The 18,437-nt window shown below is 37.8% G+C and overlaps 1 protein-coding gene across 1 annotated transcript; it reads right to left on the bottom strand.

The window, feature by feature from the left end:
- Positions 1–544: 544 nt before the first annotated feature.
- On the bottom strand, positions 545–16,787 carry LOC129440333 (NLR family CARD domain-containing protein 3-like). Its single transcript, XM_073859929.1, has 7 exons — positions 14,632–16,787; positions 10,900–11,073; positions 7,725–7,898; positions 7,279–7,452; positions 3,143–3,316; positions 2,697–2,743; positions 545–2,601 (listed from the first exon to the last, which is right to left on the bottom strand). Exons 1-7 carry the CDS (start codon positions 16,728–16,730, stop codon positions 2,075–2,077), a joined length of 3,369 nt encoding a protein of 1,122 aa, XP_073716030.1. The 5' UTR covers positions 16,731–16,787; the 3' UTR covers positions 545–2,074.
- Positions 16,788–18,437: the final 1,650 nt, after the last annotated feature.

Consider the following 18,437-nt stretch of genomic DNA (forward strand, 5'->3'; position numbering starts at 1 on the left):
TCAGTAATGCCGGTTCCTTGATTAGTATTAAATCGCCATCAGCTGTTTTCAGATGGCGCGACATTAACTGCACAGAGCCGTAGTTCCCTGACAATTTGGGCCGTTTCGCATACATATCGCAGGCGATACGTTCGCGATAATTAATGCGAAATTGCCCCGATTATCAGGGAACTACGGCTCTGTGCAGTTAATGTCGCGCCATCTGAAAACAGCTGATGGCGATTTAATACTAATCAAGGAACCGGCATTACTGACGTGATGCGCGTGACAAACACATGCGATTTATCGTGCAGCCCTATTTTGCAGCGATTTTTGTGTGAGCATATCAGTGAACACCCCTGACCACTCGATGAGTTTCACGTCTTTGTAAACAAAAGTTTAATGCATTTTAGAAAGGATTGTTCCAGTGCACCTATAAACCCATTGTAGAGGTGGGAGGTGAAACACAAACACCCGAAAATTCTGGGGCCAGCCGCATATGTCGAAATTTCAGTCAAAACCGTTCTATTTCATCATAAACAATCTGAAAACAGGGCTTTAAAGGTGCAAAAGAGGATGTTTGTTTTATACATTTTTGCAATATTACTTGAAACTGTCTTTACTAACTGATAAAAGACTATTTATTAGGTGCACTGAAAGAAATAATATTAATATACGTCATCTTGTGCAAAAGATAGGGCCTTAAAAACATCAGCCAATTGCTCATGCGGTCATCGCAATCATCATTGGCCCTCTTGCTTGTCAATCACTGCCATTACGATCCTTGTGAGATACTTTTTTAAAGTTGCTGGGAATAGGTGAAAATTGTCAGAAGAACGTAACTTAATGTAACCATAGTCGTTAATGGAGAAACATTTCAACGCTGGATAGCAACGAAGGAACAGAGAGGTGTAAAGACAGACGCGCAGTTCGCAAAAATTCTTCTCAACAGGTAACAGTGATTATTCTTTCTTTGTGGATGTAATTATTGTTGTACTGTTATTCAGGTTTATTGACGTTGTTGTACTGTAGTTGTAAGGCAGTGACCAGTCTGCTACATGCTAGTTGAAATGGGAGTAAGTTAGCGTCGACTCATCAGACGTTTTAACGTCTTATGTGTTTATTATCATATCATTTCACATAATGAATCCACTGACGCGACACAGCATATGCCGGTGGTAAACAAACACTAGTTCAAATATTCGTGCACGAGTTTTGGAAGGCGTTCCCTAGAAATGAGCTGTGAAGGAGGGAGGCTGTTCTGACGCATGCGCTCATTTAAAAAACTCAGTAACCGTTTTTAGATTCTCAGTCGGCGAAAAACATCCTCTTTTGCGCCTTTAAGTGTAAAATACCGAACTTGTCCTTTAACACAAAGTAATTAACAGTAGTTTTATATTAATTTACTTTACATTTTACTACAGTGTTAATAATTAAACGTGTACAATAAAATAATAAAAAACTCATAGGCCCATATGCCTGGCATACCCTGCACCCCCCTAACAAAGCCCCACTAGGCAGAATGCATCTAGCTCGAGGGTGTGGGAGAACCATGAGTCTGTTTAATTGTTAAAACAAAAAAGATTTTAATTCTGAAAACACAGGTAAAGAACTACACTACCCACAGTGTTTAGTGAGATACAATCATGATCATAGCCGGGGCGGTCATCCTGAGACCTCCTGCTATTATAAGTTGTGTTCACACTTTTCCAGTCGTTTTTATTTTTATTTCTATTTATTACCTTTACTGTAAAAAATACTTTGCTGCCCCAAAACTTTTTGTTGAATCAACTTGGATTTACAAGTCATTTAAACTTACTATTATTAATCTTGACTAGAGATGAGTTGGTATAACTACAGGTGAGTTGTTATAACTTATAAAATTCATCTCATCTCTGTTGACATGACATGTAAATCTGAGTTGATTCAACAAAAAATTTTAAGGGAGCAAAGCACCCCTTACAGTGTTGGTTTTTTATTGTGATTTCTTATTTTTACTGATTTGATTTTTTTATAATTTATTTCTATGTAAAGCACACTGAATTACTGTGTATAAAATGTGGTTTATAAATAAACTTGCATTGCCTTGCCTAGTTTAACAAAATGATATTGAGTCATAAATTCTAAATGCAGCATAGACGGGCTCAGTGAATTTGGTTTGGAATGTGTGTAAGCGTGTGAGTTTGTGCCTCTCTGAGACGCTGTACATGGACACAGTGCCGGCCGGCCAGTCCAGATATACTCCTATCCTTTTAATGCGGGAGGAAGGAGCAGGAATGTCTGAGCTTTCATGATTGTGCCAAGCGTAGTACTCGTCATTAAAGCAATTTAGACTCCAGGACACGTTATTTAATCCAAAACAACACTCATCAGTAACACCCTGCCTCTTGATTCCTTTGTATGACACTGCTATACCAACCCACCTTTCCCCACTCGACACAACCTCCCAATAATGGCGTCCAGACAGAGGCTCTTTGGTCATAACCTGAGGCCAACCCTCAAATCTCTCCGGATGATTAGGATATGGCATCTTTTCATTCACAATCGTCACTTTTCTGTCCTCCTCAGACAGAGACAGTTGTATATTTATTGAATTTAGGTCCAGGGTGAGATTACATGCATCTGGAAACAAAAGAGTTAAGTGTTTAAAAAATAAGTAAGCCAACATAAAAAAATACTGCAAAAGGATTAGGTTGTGTTTGTGTGCAAATACTTACACTTCTGGAGTTCAGGTGCGATTCTGGATTCACCCCCATAATCTACACTGTAGAAACACACACACAAAACTTTAGATTCTGCTCATCTAGTACACAGTAAATGCATTTGACTAAGAAAAACTGTATTACATTTTCATTTTTTAAACATATTTCAATTTTTGATTGGTCGTTGGTTTTAATGTTTACAATGTATGACACTGCTATAACAAATGTGAACATCTACCTGGTGTTTCTTATTTAAGATACAGGATGTGATGTTTGTTGTAATGACCAGGGCATTGTGGATGCGGGATTATATAATCACAGTTTCACATGATGCTGTTTTGGTATCTAGTATATAACATTTATTATGTGATCCAAATTATAATCTATATAACCTATTTACATACTTCAATATCTTGGTTTTGCTGTAGAGGTTATATCTGTAAAAAAACTGCCTAACATACTTGAGGATCTCTAGTTTGCAGTGTGGATCCTCCCGTCTATCAGAGAGCAGCTTCACTCCTGGCTCTCCTGGGTGATTGTAGCTAAGATCCAGCTCTCTTAAATGTGAGGGGTTTGAAATCAGAGCTGAAGCCAGAAAAGAACAGCCGTCCTCTGTCACCATGCAGCCAGACAATCTAAACATTTCAGATTAGAAATAAACACAGCAGATTGGAGTAGACTTAGCCTGGGTGCCAGCCGATCTTAGCCCCGCCCACAACATTTTGAGGACGGGAAGATCGGTCTGGGGTTTCTCCGTTGAGGAGCTTTTATGCTAGACCTAAAGCTGGTCGACCAATCAAATTGTGAGGGCGGGCTTTATACAATGATGGACAGATGATCAACAGTAACGTAGTCAACCACGTCACCAAAGAGCGCGTGTGAATCTATTTACAACAAAATGGCTGCCGCTGTAGAATTCAGATGTGTGGATTCTGACATTGAGTCTGTTCTAAAAAGATATCGACAGAGCATTGATTTTAAAAGAGGGACAGAGAAACGCGATCAAGCCATTTGTTGATCGTAAAGATGTTTTTGCTGTCCTTCCTACAGCATTCGGCAAAAGTTGGTCACACTTATGGAGGACCAAGTAAAAGAAGCAACTGAAATGGGTATCACGGCGATGCATCTCGGCGTGCACGACGAGATGGATATAATTAGCGGTCGTTGCCAGCTTCTTTTCGGAAGCCTGGAATTGTGGCTGCTGAAAAAGTGGAGGGACATGCTAGCCTCCGATATTTTTCAAGCCAACGTAATGGGTATCGTCGTGGATGAAGTTCACCTAATGTACAAATGGTAAGAGATAGTCTGACTGTATGACTTAGTAAAACACGTAATGTTGTGATATAAATGAAATGTTGTAAACATTGTAGGTGTTGATGTACGTTCGCTAACTCAGACTTAGTATAATCACAATGTTAGTGTCATTGTACCGAAATAACTAGCAGTTCGGTCAGGCTGCAAAAGACGTCATTTCAACATACGTCGCACACTCCGTTGCTCTGATTGGTCGTAGGTCTATCCAATTGAGTGCAGAGGCATTTTTCGGTTGAGACACGCCTCATAATCATAGCCCAATGGAGCGGTATCGGACTCAAATTTTGACTAGAATTGAGTCTGACAACGTCAGGCTAGAATAAACTATCTGCATGGATTAAAGTGAAAAAAATTCTTCTGACTGAATTTTTTTTCAAGCAAAGTAATATTCCTTTAACTAACACTTTATGTATGCGAGACCAATAGCATATTAATGGGACATTAATTACATATTGAAGTCTCCTGTGGCAGGTAGTAGCTGTAGTTTGCTGGGCATTTCAGATTAAGGCGAAACCGCAAAATAACTCACTATATAAAAAGAAAACATGAATATCACCACCATCAATTATTCTTTTATTAATTATTTGTTTTATTAATGAATTGTAAATGTAGGTCTGTTCTGTTCACACAGGGTTTGTTCTGTTCACACAACAGCTTACAGTCACAGCTATACAGTAACGTTATGTATGAATATAAACCCTGAACGAGTAACTTGAGTCAAACTCGTGTTCGCACAGGATGTCTGTAACCACAGTTGTAAATTGAATGACTGTACCTTTATCAACAAATTATTATGTTACAATAGAGGCAGCGCTGATGTGCTATTTTATGAACAATGTTTATGCTGTTTACTTTCTCCTAAGACCTAAATGGTCGTGTTTATATTAGGCATGTTGCTATCTCCGCTGTCCCGGCCGACTTTTTGGTTCCGCTCAACGAAACTCAAGATTTCCTCAGGCGGCGCACGGTGTTGTGGAAAATAATGCTTCTGTTGGTTTGTTGATTGCGAAATTTCTGAGTTTTTATTGTTAACATCACCGGAAGAAGCATATGTACCTTTTCGTTTTCAGTCACCACCTTTCATGTTTAATTACTGGCCGTGCGAGCTCACCAAAGTCTCTTGTTTGTAAAATTGTCTTTGTTTTTGCTGAAGTTGTGTAAAGACATTTTGAAATTGTAAAGACATTTAGTTTAATTGCTTAACTACAAGTGAACGAAATGTTAATAAATTTGAACGACGACCACGGGAGTTTTAACTCTACCAAACTTTGCTTAAATGGTAAAGAATGGGAAGCAGCCGTATAGCCATGTAGTAGATGTCTGTATATATAGACTGAATAAATAGTGTTATTTGGTGTAATAAGTGGTTTAACATGATCTTGGTCTCATTTAAAAGCTTTTTTCAAGCTCTTTCTATCTGAACAACTAGTTTCAACATTTAACCATTTTGAAAATTTTAGCAACATACCTATTTATATGAGGATACAAAGACGGGATTTTTTGCGTATGTGTATTTAAGGCCAATGAAGCGGCAAAAAATACTCACAAGCTCAATAAGAAGCAAATGTGCGGCTTGCGTGCTCCTCTGACACAGAAACAGCGGGCAGCAAATGCAAGAACCGACAGGTGGATGACATCAAAGTGCATCATTTACCCCCAAAATACAGGACCCAAGTCATAATGTGCAAAGACACGCAAGTTATCTGGCTGTTTGGTTTTCTTAGCCTACGAACTGAAAGGCTTGCCATTCTTCATGATTTCGCTAAGCCAAGTCAATCTCCATTGGTCTTTTACACCTTTATCGATTTCCAAAACATCGGAGCCTATCTGCATTATAAGTTTGTCCATGCTAGCTGAAATAAAGTTTTCCCTCAGCTTAATGTGATACAGCCAGAAAATCCAGAGTGGTGCGCAGTGATTACAGAATACTTACAGTGGAGAGAGGAACGTGATTTGGCTCCACTCCAGACTTCGATCACATCCCTTTACCTCATCCCTCATCACAGTCTTTATGAAAAGTGAATTTAATAATTTTGCAATTGACGGAAATCTGTCTAGCAACGGAAAACTTTAATTCACAGATTATCTGCCCATAACATTGAAAACAAAGGCGGCTTTTATTTTTTTTTGTTTACACCGGAGAACATTAAAGTAAGAACCAGCATTTTCATAAGGCTTTTATGCAGGATCACATCTTCTGCCTCTATTCCACCAAATACTTGGCTGCTTCCTGTCAGCTGCCATTCTATATGATCAACCCTGCTTTTTGTCTTAATATTACTTCATAAGTACAATTTCTCTAATTCATATACTTTGTTATTGGTGTTAGCAGGTAAATGCACTATTGCAGTAATATATCTTTAGTGGTGGTTTTGTACACCTTTGTGGGTGCATCTGATATTGATCCTGTTTTGCACATCTGTAACTACTAATCCTAAAAATCAGCTCTCATAAACCTCATTCACACAGCACTTTGGTCCCAGAATATTTCCGTTAAATTGTCAATTGTAAGGCTTCTGTGTAAACACAAACACGTCTCGTAAATGTTCTGGGATCGCTCCCGGACCCAGTAACATTGCCATAACATTCACGGAAAGCATTCTATGTGAACAAAAGACAGAAACAATGTGGTAAGGGGCGTGGTGTAGTGAGGATGCACGTGTCATCGCAATAAGTTTGAGGTTATGGTTCAGCTCTTTTATAGCAGTATATGCAGGAATCATAGAGATGAATTTTTTACCTTTTACTACCTTTTGACCACCTCCACAATTTTTACTACCAACACGACATCAAGCAGCAGCCCTTTTTGGGGGTGTGGGAGGGGTATGCATTGTGACACTGTCACACCCATCATACATATTAGTAATGTTTAATTGTGATCATTCAGTATTGTCATTGTCAATTGTGTTTTTTATAGTGTCGAGTTGAGTTTCAGTTGTCCTTATCTTAACCCTAGCCCTTGAGTTATCCTAACCATAGCCCTAAGCCCAAGGGTGCAAACTCATCAGGGGTGAAAAAAGTGACAAAGATACAAGCGTTCATATATATCTGATAAGACTCTTTGGAGATATGAGGAATGTAATACTACTCTATAGGTACTCCAGATTAACATCAGATACGCAGAAACAGCATGTGTTATGGACGCTTTAATTATGTCACATGTCTTTACAGGATCTTTAGGGTATGTGTGTGAATATCTCAAAAATCAAACGATCCCAGACAAATCCTGGACGCATTTTCTGTGTATTTTCCATAATCTCTCTGTGAAAAGGGCTTTAAATACCTTAATATCTCTATCTGACAATGAGGACTTCTCAATCCATCAGATAGCAGCTTCGCTCCTGAGTCCCGCAGGTCATTGTTACTCAGGTCCAGCTCTCTCAAGGTGGAGTTTTCTGATTGCAAAACTAAGGCTAAATTTTCACAGCACTGATCAGTTAGATGACAGCTTGACATCCTGCAAAGATAAAAATAGCAATAATCAATTATTAATGTATTATATGGTCTAAAGTTTACCTTTCACTGTGATAGTCGCAATTATTAATTATAATATCCACTGGTGACTACAGATTTTTTTTTTAATTAAGAAAGTTATTGCATTTATATTTACTGTAGTATAAAGGTGCAGTATGTTTAAATAATGATAAATGTTAAATTAACAAAATTAATCTGTAGACTTTCATTAAAAATCATTTCATTATAGGTTATTTTTCTGTCTATCAGACAAACCTCAGTATCTTTAGTTGACAGTGTGGACTCTGCAGTCCATCAGACAGCAACTTCACCCCAAAGTCCTGCAGGTCATTGTTACTGAGGTCCAGTTCTCTCAGGGGGGAGTTTGTTGATTGTAGAACAGACGCCATATGTTCACAGCTCTCATCAGTGAGATTACATATTGCCAGTCTTAGGAAAACAATTACAGGTATTATAAACATCACTTAATACTAGGGGTGTAAATCAGACAGTTCATTACAATTCGATACAAAATTGATTTTCTCCGCCAGTGATGCGATTTTTGCCGATACTTCGAACACTTCTTCGATCAATATTGTATATTATGTGCGTAGCTAAGCAGTTACATTTTTACTTATAAATGCAACCAAAATATATAACATGAACATGTAATTGAAAATGGCACAATCTCTGTCCCAATTGGAACATTTACAACAACAAACTAACAAAAATACACTTTTTTAAATAAAGAAAAGTTAATATTGAGTCACATCAAAATGTCACATAAAATCAAGCTTATGATGGCAACAGTCAAAGTCTTTCAGTATTTTGTGCCAAAATAAGCAATAAAGACAATAACTGAGGTAGTTTTAGAAAAAAAAAATATTAAATTGAAAAATAAATGAATATATGAAGAGTTTCGTTGCAAAACGAGATAAATCCGTTTTTAACATTTTTGTCAAAACATGTTTATTAATATGTTATCATGTTATTATTTTGTTTTATGGTGCTACTTAGCTGTATTTTTTAAGTTATGAAGGTTTAAATCAAAACAAACCAACTGCAGTTGAATTGATATTAATTGGAATGCACAACCAAAAAACGATTATCTCGTTTTGCAACAAAACTCTTCATATAGAAATAAAGATAAAGTTAAGCATTTGATCCATCACACAACATCAGAGCTAACAGTCAAACAAATGCTGCAGTGGTCACTTCTGAGAGATTTTTCTTAAAAAAAAAAATCAACATGTCAGGAGAGAGGACACTGCGTTTTGCATGGACAATATCACCTGCAGTGCAAAAAAATGTGCGCAAAAACGCGTGCATTGGTTGAAATGCGTAGATGGACGTTGCGTCAAGGAATGAGGATGTGAAGAGTGTCAAAATAAAGGTAGGTTACTTCAAATAGATTTTTAATTGTGGCATCGATGCATCAGATCGTTAGAAATAAAATCAATGTACCAATCCATTTAGATGTATTGTTACCAGTGTTGGTCCAGTTACTTGGAAATAGTAATTAGTTACTGATTACTGATTACTTCCCTAAGAAAGTAATCCCGCTACTTTACTGATTACTTATTTTCAAAAGTAATTAGTTACTTTAATAGTTACTTTACTAAGTTACTTTTCAAAAACATGATGCACGACCTGAATATGGTACAGTATAAAGCAACAGGGGCCGGTTGCATGAAGCGTCTTAAGCTTAAGTGTAATTTTCCCTTAAGTTCACCCTTATGTTTCATTTAAACTTAAGGGTGTTGAAAAAAAACGTACGTTTTTTCTGTTGCATCTCCATGGCAACAATAATATTTTATAACAACAAACCTGGGTCGCTGTCGTGAAACATTTACCAATTACCCTTACCTTAGAGAACCATTTAAGGGAATTCTATTCTTTCTGCATATTCCATGATCTTAAATTAAATCAAATGATACATTTTCTGTTTTAGCCTCTGGACGCACACTAATTCGTGGGTGTGATGGCGTCGTTTTTTTTAACGCTGCTAACAATATCTATATAGCCTACTGTCTACAAACATTAATAATATTAATTTTAACATTACTATACAGTACATCGTTTAAAAGGTCTACGGGTTTAGCATCAGTGTATGGTCTCTGTTTTGAGATACAGATGCTCTAGCATCATAAATGTAGTATTTTGTTACAGAAGTCCAAATGACAACATGCAGAATATAAACGGGACTCCTTACCTTGGTGTTAATATAACGATCGGGAGTCAAATCCAGTCTGTTTCAGATGTGTGAATAACCCATGAAATCAGTCTAATCTTGTCCACAAATGCGTATAATCCATGAAATATAGAGTCTGTTGTTTACATCAGATTTCACGTGAACGTGTATGAGGTGGAGCCGCAGCGGTCATGTCAGCTTGTCCACAAATGCTGTGGATAAAAGTTTTATTCCCACACAGAGTGTACAGTGGGCTCTAATGTTTTTGTCACCTTCAACTGGGTTAAACTCAAAGTAATGTCGGTACTTCCAAGCATTAAATGCTGCATAGTCTTGTTCTCTTCAGCGCTCCATGTTGTCTTTTCATGTTCAACACTACACTAACTGACGGCGCGGCGCTCATAAGTCATTGTCACTCGACTCGCGTCACGACACGAGATATTCTCACGAAACAAAATCAAGGTTAAAAAATAACGCAGTAACGCAGCCTGCTTCCGGGGAAGTAACGGTAATCTAATTACTAATTGTAATCCCTTACTTTACTCGTTACTTGAAAAAAGTAATCGGATTACAGTAACGCGTTACTTCTAACGCGTTACTGCCCATCACTGATTGTTACACCCCTACTTAAAACCTGTGCAGTAATGTTTCTGTGTCCAAAAGGCCTCAGTGCAATATTTTATCTAATAAGAAACTTGTTTTAAACAGAGCAATTTAAACCGATTAAGTTCTATTTCTAATTATTAAAGGGACACTTCACCCATTTGCATTAAGCTTTGTATAGTTAGAACCCCAGTCATGTTTTTGAATGGTCGTGCATCATTCCCTCAGTTGCCGCTGAGACAGGTGAAATACAGATTTCAGTGTTATACTTCCTTCTTTCAATGATGTAAAAATCATAATTTTGCATCATTGAAAGTAGGAAGTCCAATATCTTTGTTGAGGGAGTGAGACTACAAATCCCCCTTTTCTCGGTCAAATAGGCACCAAATTCGAAATTGATGTTAATTTTCAACTACAAATATGACACACTTTGAATAAAGATTAATGTTTCTACGGGTGAAATGCTCCTTTATATAAACATAAAATGTACTTTATACTTGCAAACAACATCCTCATTTTTTCAATATTTCTTTAAGCTTTAAAAACATATTCTGAATATACTGATTTATTTTATCACTGCCTTTGAACTTCCGATTTTAATTAATTGTTGTCCGTTTATTATGTCAGCACAGCTATTTTTTTACTAAAATCACCAACCTCAGTATTTGTAGTTGACAGTTTAAACTCTTCAGTCCATCAGACAGAAACTCCACCCCTAGATCCTGCAGGTCATTGTTACTCAAGTCCAACTCAACCAGGTGAGAGTCTGATGACTGTAGAGCTGAGGCCACACTTTCACAACACTGATACTTCAGACGGCAATCAGCCAGTCTATAATTTAATAACACGGACATAACCAAATGTAAAAAAGACAAATAATTACAGTTGAAAGAAAATGTTTATATTATTTCAGCCACTACGTAAACACACTCTTAAAATTAAATGTTAAAAACTGATCTTTATCAGGCTGTGTGTTTCCATAAAGAATCTTCAACATCCACAGAATATTTCCGCTGCACAAAAGGTTCCTTGTAGTGGATGAAGATTGTAGAAAATGATAATGTAAGAAAGGTTTTAAGAACCTTTGGAAAACCAAAAATGGCTTCACTGCAAAGGACCCTTTAAAAACCTTTATTTTTAAGAGTGTATAAAAATACATGGACAAGAAATTGGGTTAATGTTTTAAGCGCATGAATGACTAATATGACTAACATAACCACCCTACAATGAAAAATTCCACCCACTCCTCTTTTAAAAGTCAATTTTAATCCCCATTAAACCAAAGCAGTCTCATTCATTAGACATGCTGTTTTGATTCTCTTGTTAATGTGATGTCACACTAACAAAGCCATGCCCACAGCCACTGACTAACAGGTTAACTGTTAGCACAATCTAGCACTAATGCAGCTAAAGATAATATTGTCCCAGATTGTATTCATAGGAATCAGATCTAGGGCCCTATTTTAACGATCTGAAACACAAGTGCGAAGCGCAGGGCGCAAGTGACTTTGTGGGCGGATCTTGGGCGCTGTTGCTATTTTCCCGGAGGGAGAAATAACTCTTGCGCCAGGCACAAATCAATAAGGGGTTGGTCTGAAGTAGGTTCATTATTCATAGGTGTGGATTGGGCGTAACGTCAAATAAACCAATCAGAACGCTATCCAACAAACGCAAGGGCGCAAGTTCCATGGCGGGTTGCTTTTATTATGACAGATTTACCAGGCGCACGCCAGGAGCGGTTCACAGCCGAGGAGACCGACGTTCTTGTAAGAGCAGTCAAAGACAGAGAGGTTGTTTTGTATGGGGATAGGAGAAACCCGCCCAAATCAGCGTAGGTTAAACAGGCGTGAGAGGAAATAGCCACAATTGTCTCAACAGCTGGCATCCCCATCTTCCGCCAAGCGCTACAATGATGTCAGGAGACGGGGGAATCCCAAGCTTGCCAGCATAAATCGGGCACGCCGTGTAACGGGAGGTGGATCTGCCTCTACACATGACCTGACGCCAGCAGAGGACATCGCTGCGTGCACCCTCACCGCTGAAAGTGTTTGGGGGCTTTCAAATCGGACCCAAGAAACGCAAGCAAGGTCCAACCCCAAAGTACACTTACAAATCAAGTTTATAAACATTAAGGTTTCTTATGAAAACATTTTAATTATTATTTACATAAAATAAACGTAATACAGCCACACAACAAACTTATGAAAATATTGTAATCGTTATTTGCATGATAATTTTTTAACGCAGCCACACAATAAATAAAAACTATCACCACAAAGCTCACCACTATGATTTCCCTTATCTCATGTGTTAATATTTTTTATTGTAACAATTTATGATTTGCAAAAATAACTGTTGCATCTGTGTAGATTAGATAAGCAAAGTGTGTGCGCGTTGTGTACGCTATACATTATGGTCAAGCATGCGCCCTTAAAATAGCATAATGAACCACGCGCAACGCGCCACTGACTTTAGAATAGTTTTTTTTGGTCAGTGGCGCAATTGTTTTTTGAAACTGCAAAATAGCATCAGGGATGGTTTGTGCCGGAACACGCCTCCTTTTTTGCGCTGAACCGCCCAGGGAGCGCAAGTTCATTCCTTAGTTTGCCGACGTGCGTATGTGGAGGGAAAAACCCGCTGTGCGCTGGTGCAAAATACGAATGATACATGCGTCACTGACAGAGTCAATTGCGCTGGGTGCAAGATAGGGCCCCTAGTATTTTTAACTGAAAGCATGAGCTATTTTGAATTTAAAGGAATAAACATGAAAACAGCACTTTTTTGCTCCTGCCCAATTAGGGGCATTTTGGGCATGATATAACAAATGATCTGTGGGGTATTTTGAGTTGAAACTTCACAGACACATTCTAGGTCTACATCTTGTAAAAACTGGCATAATATTGGCCTTTTAAAGGAGCAGTGAATCAAACAATCAATGATAATCATTGTTATATGATCAAAACTGAAAACGTCTGTGCTACTGAAATATAACAGGTTTTGGCACCAAGCCAGAAAAATGTTTGAGTCAGGAATGTGCCGAAATATGACGTCAGAGTAGAATTGAAACACCTTCCCAAACCCAAATACAACGACCACTTTTGTAGCCCCGCCCACAGCTTCGCGTGACACACGTGTGGGCCAGGGGTAAAGCATACCATGCAGTGTCTCAACAATCAGTAAACATGTTTTTAAAGATTGCCAAATGTAACCAAAATGACTTTTAAATACATTTTTCCTGAGAGACTTTTATTTTGACACAGTGATCTGTTATGAGTACCCATGGAAACGGAGTGTTCAGTCATTGGGAAAAACACAGCCGCTGTATAACGGAACATAGGAATGCGTGGTTAAAGTTTGTTTTTAAAGAAGTTCAAGCTCGAGTGGGGAGTGTTTGTTTACTTTGTGTAGTGCGGATTCATTTGTAAAGAAGCCACAAGTCGGTGCTGTTTTTTTAGAGAGACTGTGATTAAAAGCACCACACAGCAATATACACAGTAAATAAAACATTTTACTTTAAGTTTCTACGTTTTACAATTGCTTAGTAATAGATCGCTTGATGTGTCCTGTTGTAACATCCGTTTCTAAACACGTATATTTGACTGTTTTAACTTACTAAAAACATTAAACGATTAATAAAGGTGCAACACTTAACAATACGACTGTAATATAACAATAGAAATATACAAAGTTATAGATAAAGAAGGACTTACCAGGCACAATTTAGATTCTGATGCCCGCTTACTGTGTTGTATACGGTAATTTAGGCAAGTTGCGTTTGAAAAGGTTCAACACTCAACAAAGCTTTTTTATAATATAACTGTGGTATATAACGTTATGTGTATATAAGAGCAACCTCACAAGCACAATAGAAATATACAAAGTTATTGAAAAGGACTTATCAGCCGTGGTTTAGATTCTGATGCGAGCTTACTGTGTTGTATACGGTAATTTAGTCACGTTGAGTTTAAAGTGTTGTTTCTACTTTACTATAAGTATTGTCATTTATGTGTATCATCTTTAGAAACTAAAATCTTTTGTGGCTCAAACATATTTGTGTTCGGCTGCTATTTTTACAAATTAATGTTTTTATAACATTTCCCCACATGTAATGATGGGGAATGAAGCTATCCAATCATAGCAGTGGGCGTTTACGTCGAGGTCTTCAATGCGGCCCGCCCCTTCAAACGAAGCTTTTCTCCAGACTGCATCAGAACCATGTTATAGCCTATTACTTATTGCTTTTGATGTTTTTGATTGTAAAAACCACACAAACATCATAAGTAGACCTCAGACAACAGTATAAAACAATAAAATCAACTGATTCATTGCCCCTTTAAAGACAGAGCATAGCAAAGGAATCAAATGTGCTATCCTGAAAAAAATACCCACCGTGCTTTTCTGCTATTTTTCAGTGCTGGTAAAAGTCTCTTGCTGCCCTCCTCTGTTGTGTTGTATGACTTGAGGTCCAGCTCCTCCAGGACCTTCTCTGATATTTGAAGCATGTAGGCTATGGCTGAGCAGTGAGCTGGCGAGAGTTTCTGTGAACGTTTCGCTGCTTTCAGAAACATCTCAATCTCCTGGTACAGAGACTCATCATTCATTTCAAGCAGACAGAGAAACAGATTGATTGCTCTGTCAGCCGAGAGACGCTCTGAATTGGTTCTTACATTTGTGATTTTGTCTTTAATGTACTTGATAGTTTCATCTGTGCTTTCGACGTTGCTCTCTGTGCGTGGCAACAGATCCTGTAAAAGTCTCTGGTTGGACTCCAGTGAGATGCCCAGCAGGAATCTGAGGAAAAGATCTAGTTTTCCATGTTTACTTTGTATGATTTTATCAACAGTGATTTTGAGAAGCCAAAAGCGATTGTGCTTCTCAGATCTGCCCCCCTTAAATTTTTTCTCCAGTAAAATCTGCAGTGTCTCAAAGTTCTTAATTAAAAACGAGTAAAACACATAAAGTGCAGCAAGAAATTCCTGAAAGCTCAAATGTATAAAGGAGAAGACCTTTCTCTCATTAAGGACAGACTCCCCCTTTAAGATCTCTTTGCAGATCCCAGAATACAGCAGGTCACGAACAGGATCTATGCCACACTCATCCAGGTCCTCCTCATAAAACATGATATTACCTTTTATCAGCTGCCTGAAAGCCAATTCAGCAAACTTCAGAATCTCTTCTCTGTTTGTGTTGATAACTTCACTTATATCTTTCCCATCTTTCTCACCAAACTTCTCATTCCTTGTATTTGTCTGAATTAACAGAAAATGTATGTACATCGCTGTCAATGTTTTAGGGATTTCTTTACAGTCACATTCATCAAGCATTTTCTGAAGCACTGTGGCTGAGATCCAACAAAAGACCGGTATACCACACATTATATGCAGGCTTCTCACTGTTTTAATGTGTGAGATGATTTTGTTGGCTTGATCTGGGTCCTTAAATTTCTTTCTGAAATAGTCCTCTTTCTGATTGTCTTTAAACCCTTGAATCTCTGTCATCCTGTTGATGTATTCAGAAGGGATCTGACCTGCTGCTGCTGGTCTGGACAATATCCATATACGTGCAGAGGGAAGCAGCTCTCCTTTGATCAGGTTTGTTATCAGCACACAGAGTGAGGATGTCATAGTCATATCAGATACTTTCCCACAATCTGAGAACATCAACGAAATTTTTTTTTCATCCAGACCGTCAAATATGAAAACAATTTTACACATATTGAACATCTCAACATCCAGCTCTTCAAGATCAGGATAAAAATGAAGCAGAAGTTGGTATAGATTGTACTGTTTATCTCTAACTAGGTTTAAAGCTCGAAATTGAAGCACAAATATGAAGTCTACATCCTGATTGGCTTTTCCCTCTGCCCAGTCCAGAACAAACTCCTGCACAGAGACTGTTTTTCCAATTCCAGCAATGCCTTTAGTAAGCACAGTCTTTATATGTATTTCATTATGCTTTCTTTTATCCTCGTGTCTTAATTCAGATAATGGTTTAAAGATGTCTTTGCACTTTATTGGAGTATCTTGTATGTGTTTTGTCCTAGCTGCTTTCTCCATTTGCAAAACCTCATGTGGATTATTTGGGTCTTCTTTATCTTCCTCCATGATGTAAAGCTCTGTGTAAATGCTGTTGAGCGGGACTTTACTGTCGTGTGTTTTGACCCCTTCAAGAAAGCTCTCATAATGGCCCTTCATGTTGTTTTTGTGAGCTGTTTTGACCCTTTGCAAGACATGAATCATTGATTGGTGGGAGTCTTCCTGCACTTCTGTGCCAGCGTCACATGGGTCATCAGTAGCTGCTGTGCTGCAATGAGCAAAACTAGCAGGGCTGATGCCTCCTATGACATTGTGTAGAACGGGGCGTGTCCTAAACCATTTTCTGCACTGTGGACAGCAAATGTCTTCAGGTTGTCCATACTTATCCCAGTAACTGGTGATACAATGCCTGCAAAAACTGTCTCCACAGGTAGCAGTGACTGGATTTCTCATAACTTCTTTACATAATCCACAACAACTGGACTGAACCTGGAGTTTATCTTCTTTCCCAATCCTATAAACAGACATGAGAATAAATTGTTGAAAACAACTACAATACTTGCATGCAGTTTAGCCAAATCATCATTATTAAAGTAATTAAGTTTCTAAAACAGAAACAGAAGGTAGATAATAAATTGTTTTGAATTAGCAATCATTAATCAATTAGCCTATCAATTCACATAAACAGAATCAAATAAGGGCTCAACTGGCAAAGCATTGTCTTAGCAATGTAAAGATCATGGATATGAACCCCAGTGAACACACATACTGGGTGAGGTTATTTTGGGTCTTGGGATTTTTTAAATGAAGTAGGCCTAAGCAAAATAGGGTATAAGATTAACATCAGCACTGTTTGTACTTGATACTAATTTAGAGTAAACAATAACATACATTGTAAAGGAGAGGCATTAAGAAAGGGTCCGAGCATGTAAGTAGACTAACCTGAGGTCAACAATGTTTTTATCCTGCTGTTTAAACTCTATTTTACGGCCCATAGAATCATTACTCTTCAGTGACAAAGCACTGGGTGACGGAGGTGACTCATGGGACTCCATTAGATAATTATTTCAGATCGTGAATAGACAGCATTTTGGACAGATTAATATAATTCATATCATAGCATAATATTTTTGTGAATTGCCATATCTGTCTGTCTGTCTGCCTGCCTAAGTGCATGCATGGGTGCGTTTAACCATGTTTGTGCAGTAAAGATTACTTTCGGACTTCTAAAATGGCATCTTCCTTAAAGGTATGTTCACCCATAAATGAAAAATCTGTCATGATTTACTCACTCTCATGTTGTTACAATCTTGTATACGTTTCTTTGTTCTGATAAACACGAAGGAAGATATTTTGAGGAATGTTTGTAACCAAACCGATCATGAGCCACATTCACTTCAATAGTAGAATAAAAGAATAATATGGAAGTAAATGGGGCTCATGATCGGTTTGGTTACAAACAGGGCCGGGTCTACAGGGGGGCTGGGATGGGCATTGCCCCCCCAGATTTTCCTTCTGCCCCCCAAAAATGTCCATCCAATCATAAAATGACAGAGTCTCTTTAAACAAAAAAATGACAGAGTCTCTTTAAACAAAAAACATCTTCTGTTGGCAAACGCTAATGTGTACAGCTCCCGCCCACTACTGTCAGATTTGCTTATACAAGTCTTGAAGGTCTATTCAGCAGTATTTAACTCACAGGAAAAGTACTACTGTTCTCTATGACGGTAACTAAAAAAAACCGCATCTTTAAAATATTATCAGAAACAATGCAATTTAATATTACATAAACGTAATAACACAAAACATATTAAAATGAAACTTTTTTATAGTAAAACATGCCCAAAATAGCCCCTTATCCTTTCTTAGACTCACCTCATTATTTATTCATTTAAATACAACAACCAATGGCAAGTCTCCAGCAGCATTTAATGTGTTTGTTTTAGACATAGTTCTGTGTATTAAAATTAGAATATGTAGTTTGGTTGTGGCATAGCCTACTATATAGTAGATATAAATGATATAAGATGGTTATACAGTAAATATACAGCATTGTAACAGCTGAGCATCGCGTGCAGTTTTAAAATCAAATTTTAGCGGTTTTGTCATCGTCATTCATCAGCTCATTCAGCTCGCGTTTGAGAAAAACTTCACACGCAA

This window comes from Misgurnus anguillicaudatus, chromosome 21 (genome assembly GCF_027580225.2).
Source record: "Misgurnus anguillicaudatus chromosome 21, ASM2758022v2, whole genome shotgun sequence".
Classification (NCBI taxonomy): domain Eukaryota; kingdom Metazoa; phylum Chordata; class Actinopteri; order Cypriniformes; family Cobitidae; genus Misgurnus; species Misgurnus anguillicaudatus.

What these genes read in the sequence shown, in the direction of transcription:
- LOC129440333 (XM_073859929.1), bottom strand. Translation starts at nt 16,730, where the DNA reads ATGAGAAATCCAGTCACTGCTACCTGTGGAGACAGTTTTTGCAGGCAT. An exon ending in TGTCAACTACAAATACTGAG is followed by an intron (nt 7,899 to 10,899) that starts GTTGGTGATTTT and finishes TGTTTTCCTAAG; the next exon opens with ACTGGCAATATGTAATCTCA. An exon ending in TGTCAACTAAAGATACTGAG is followed by an intron (nt 7,453 to 7,724) that starts GTTTGTCTGATA and finishes TTATCTTTGCAG; the next exon opens with GATGTCAAGCTGTCATCTAA.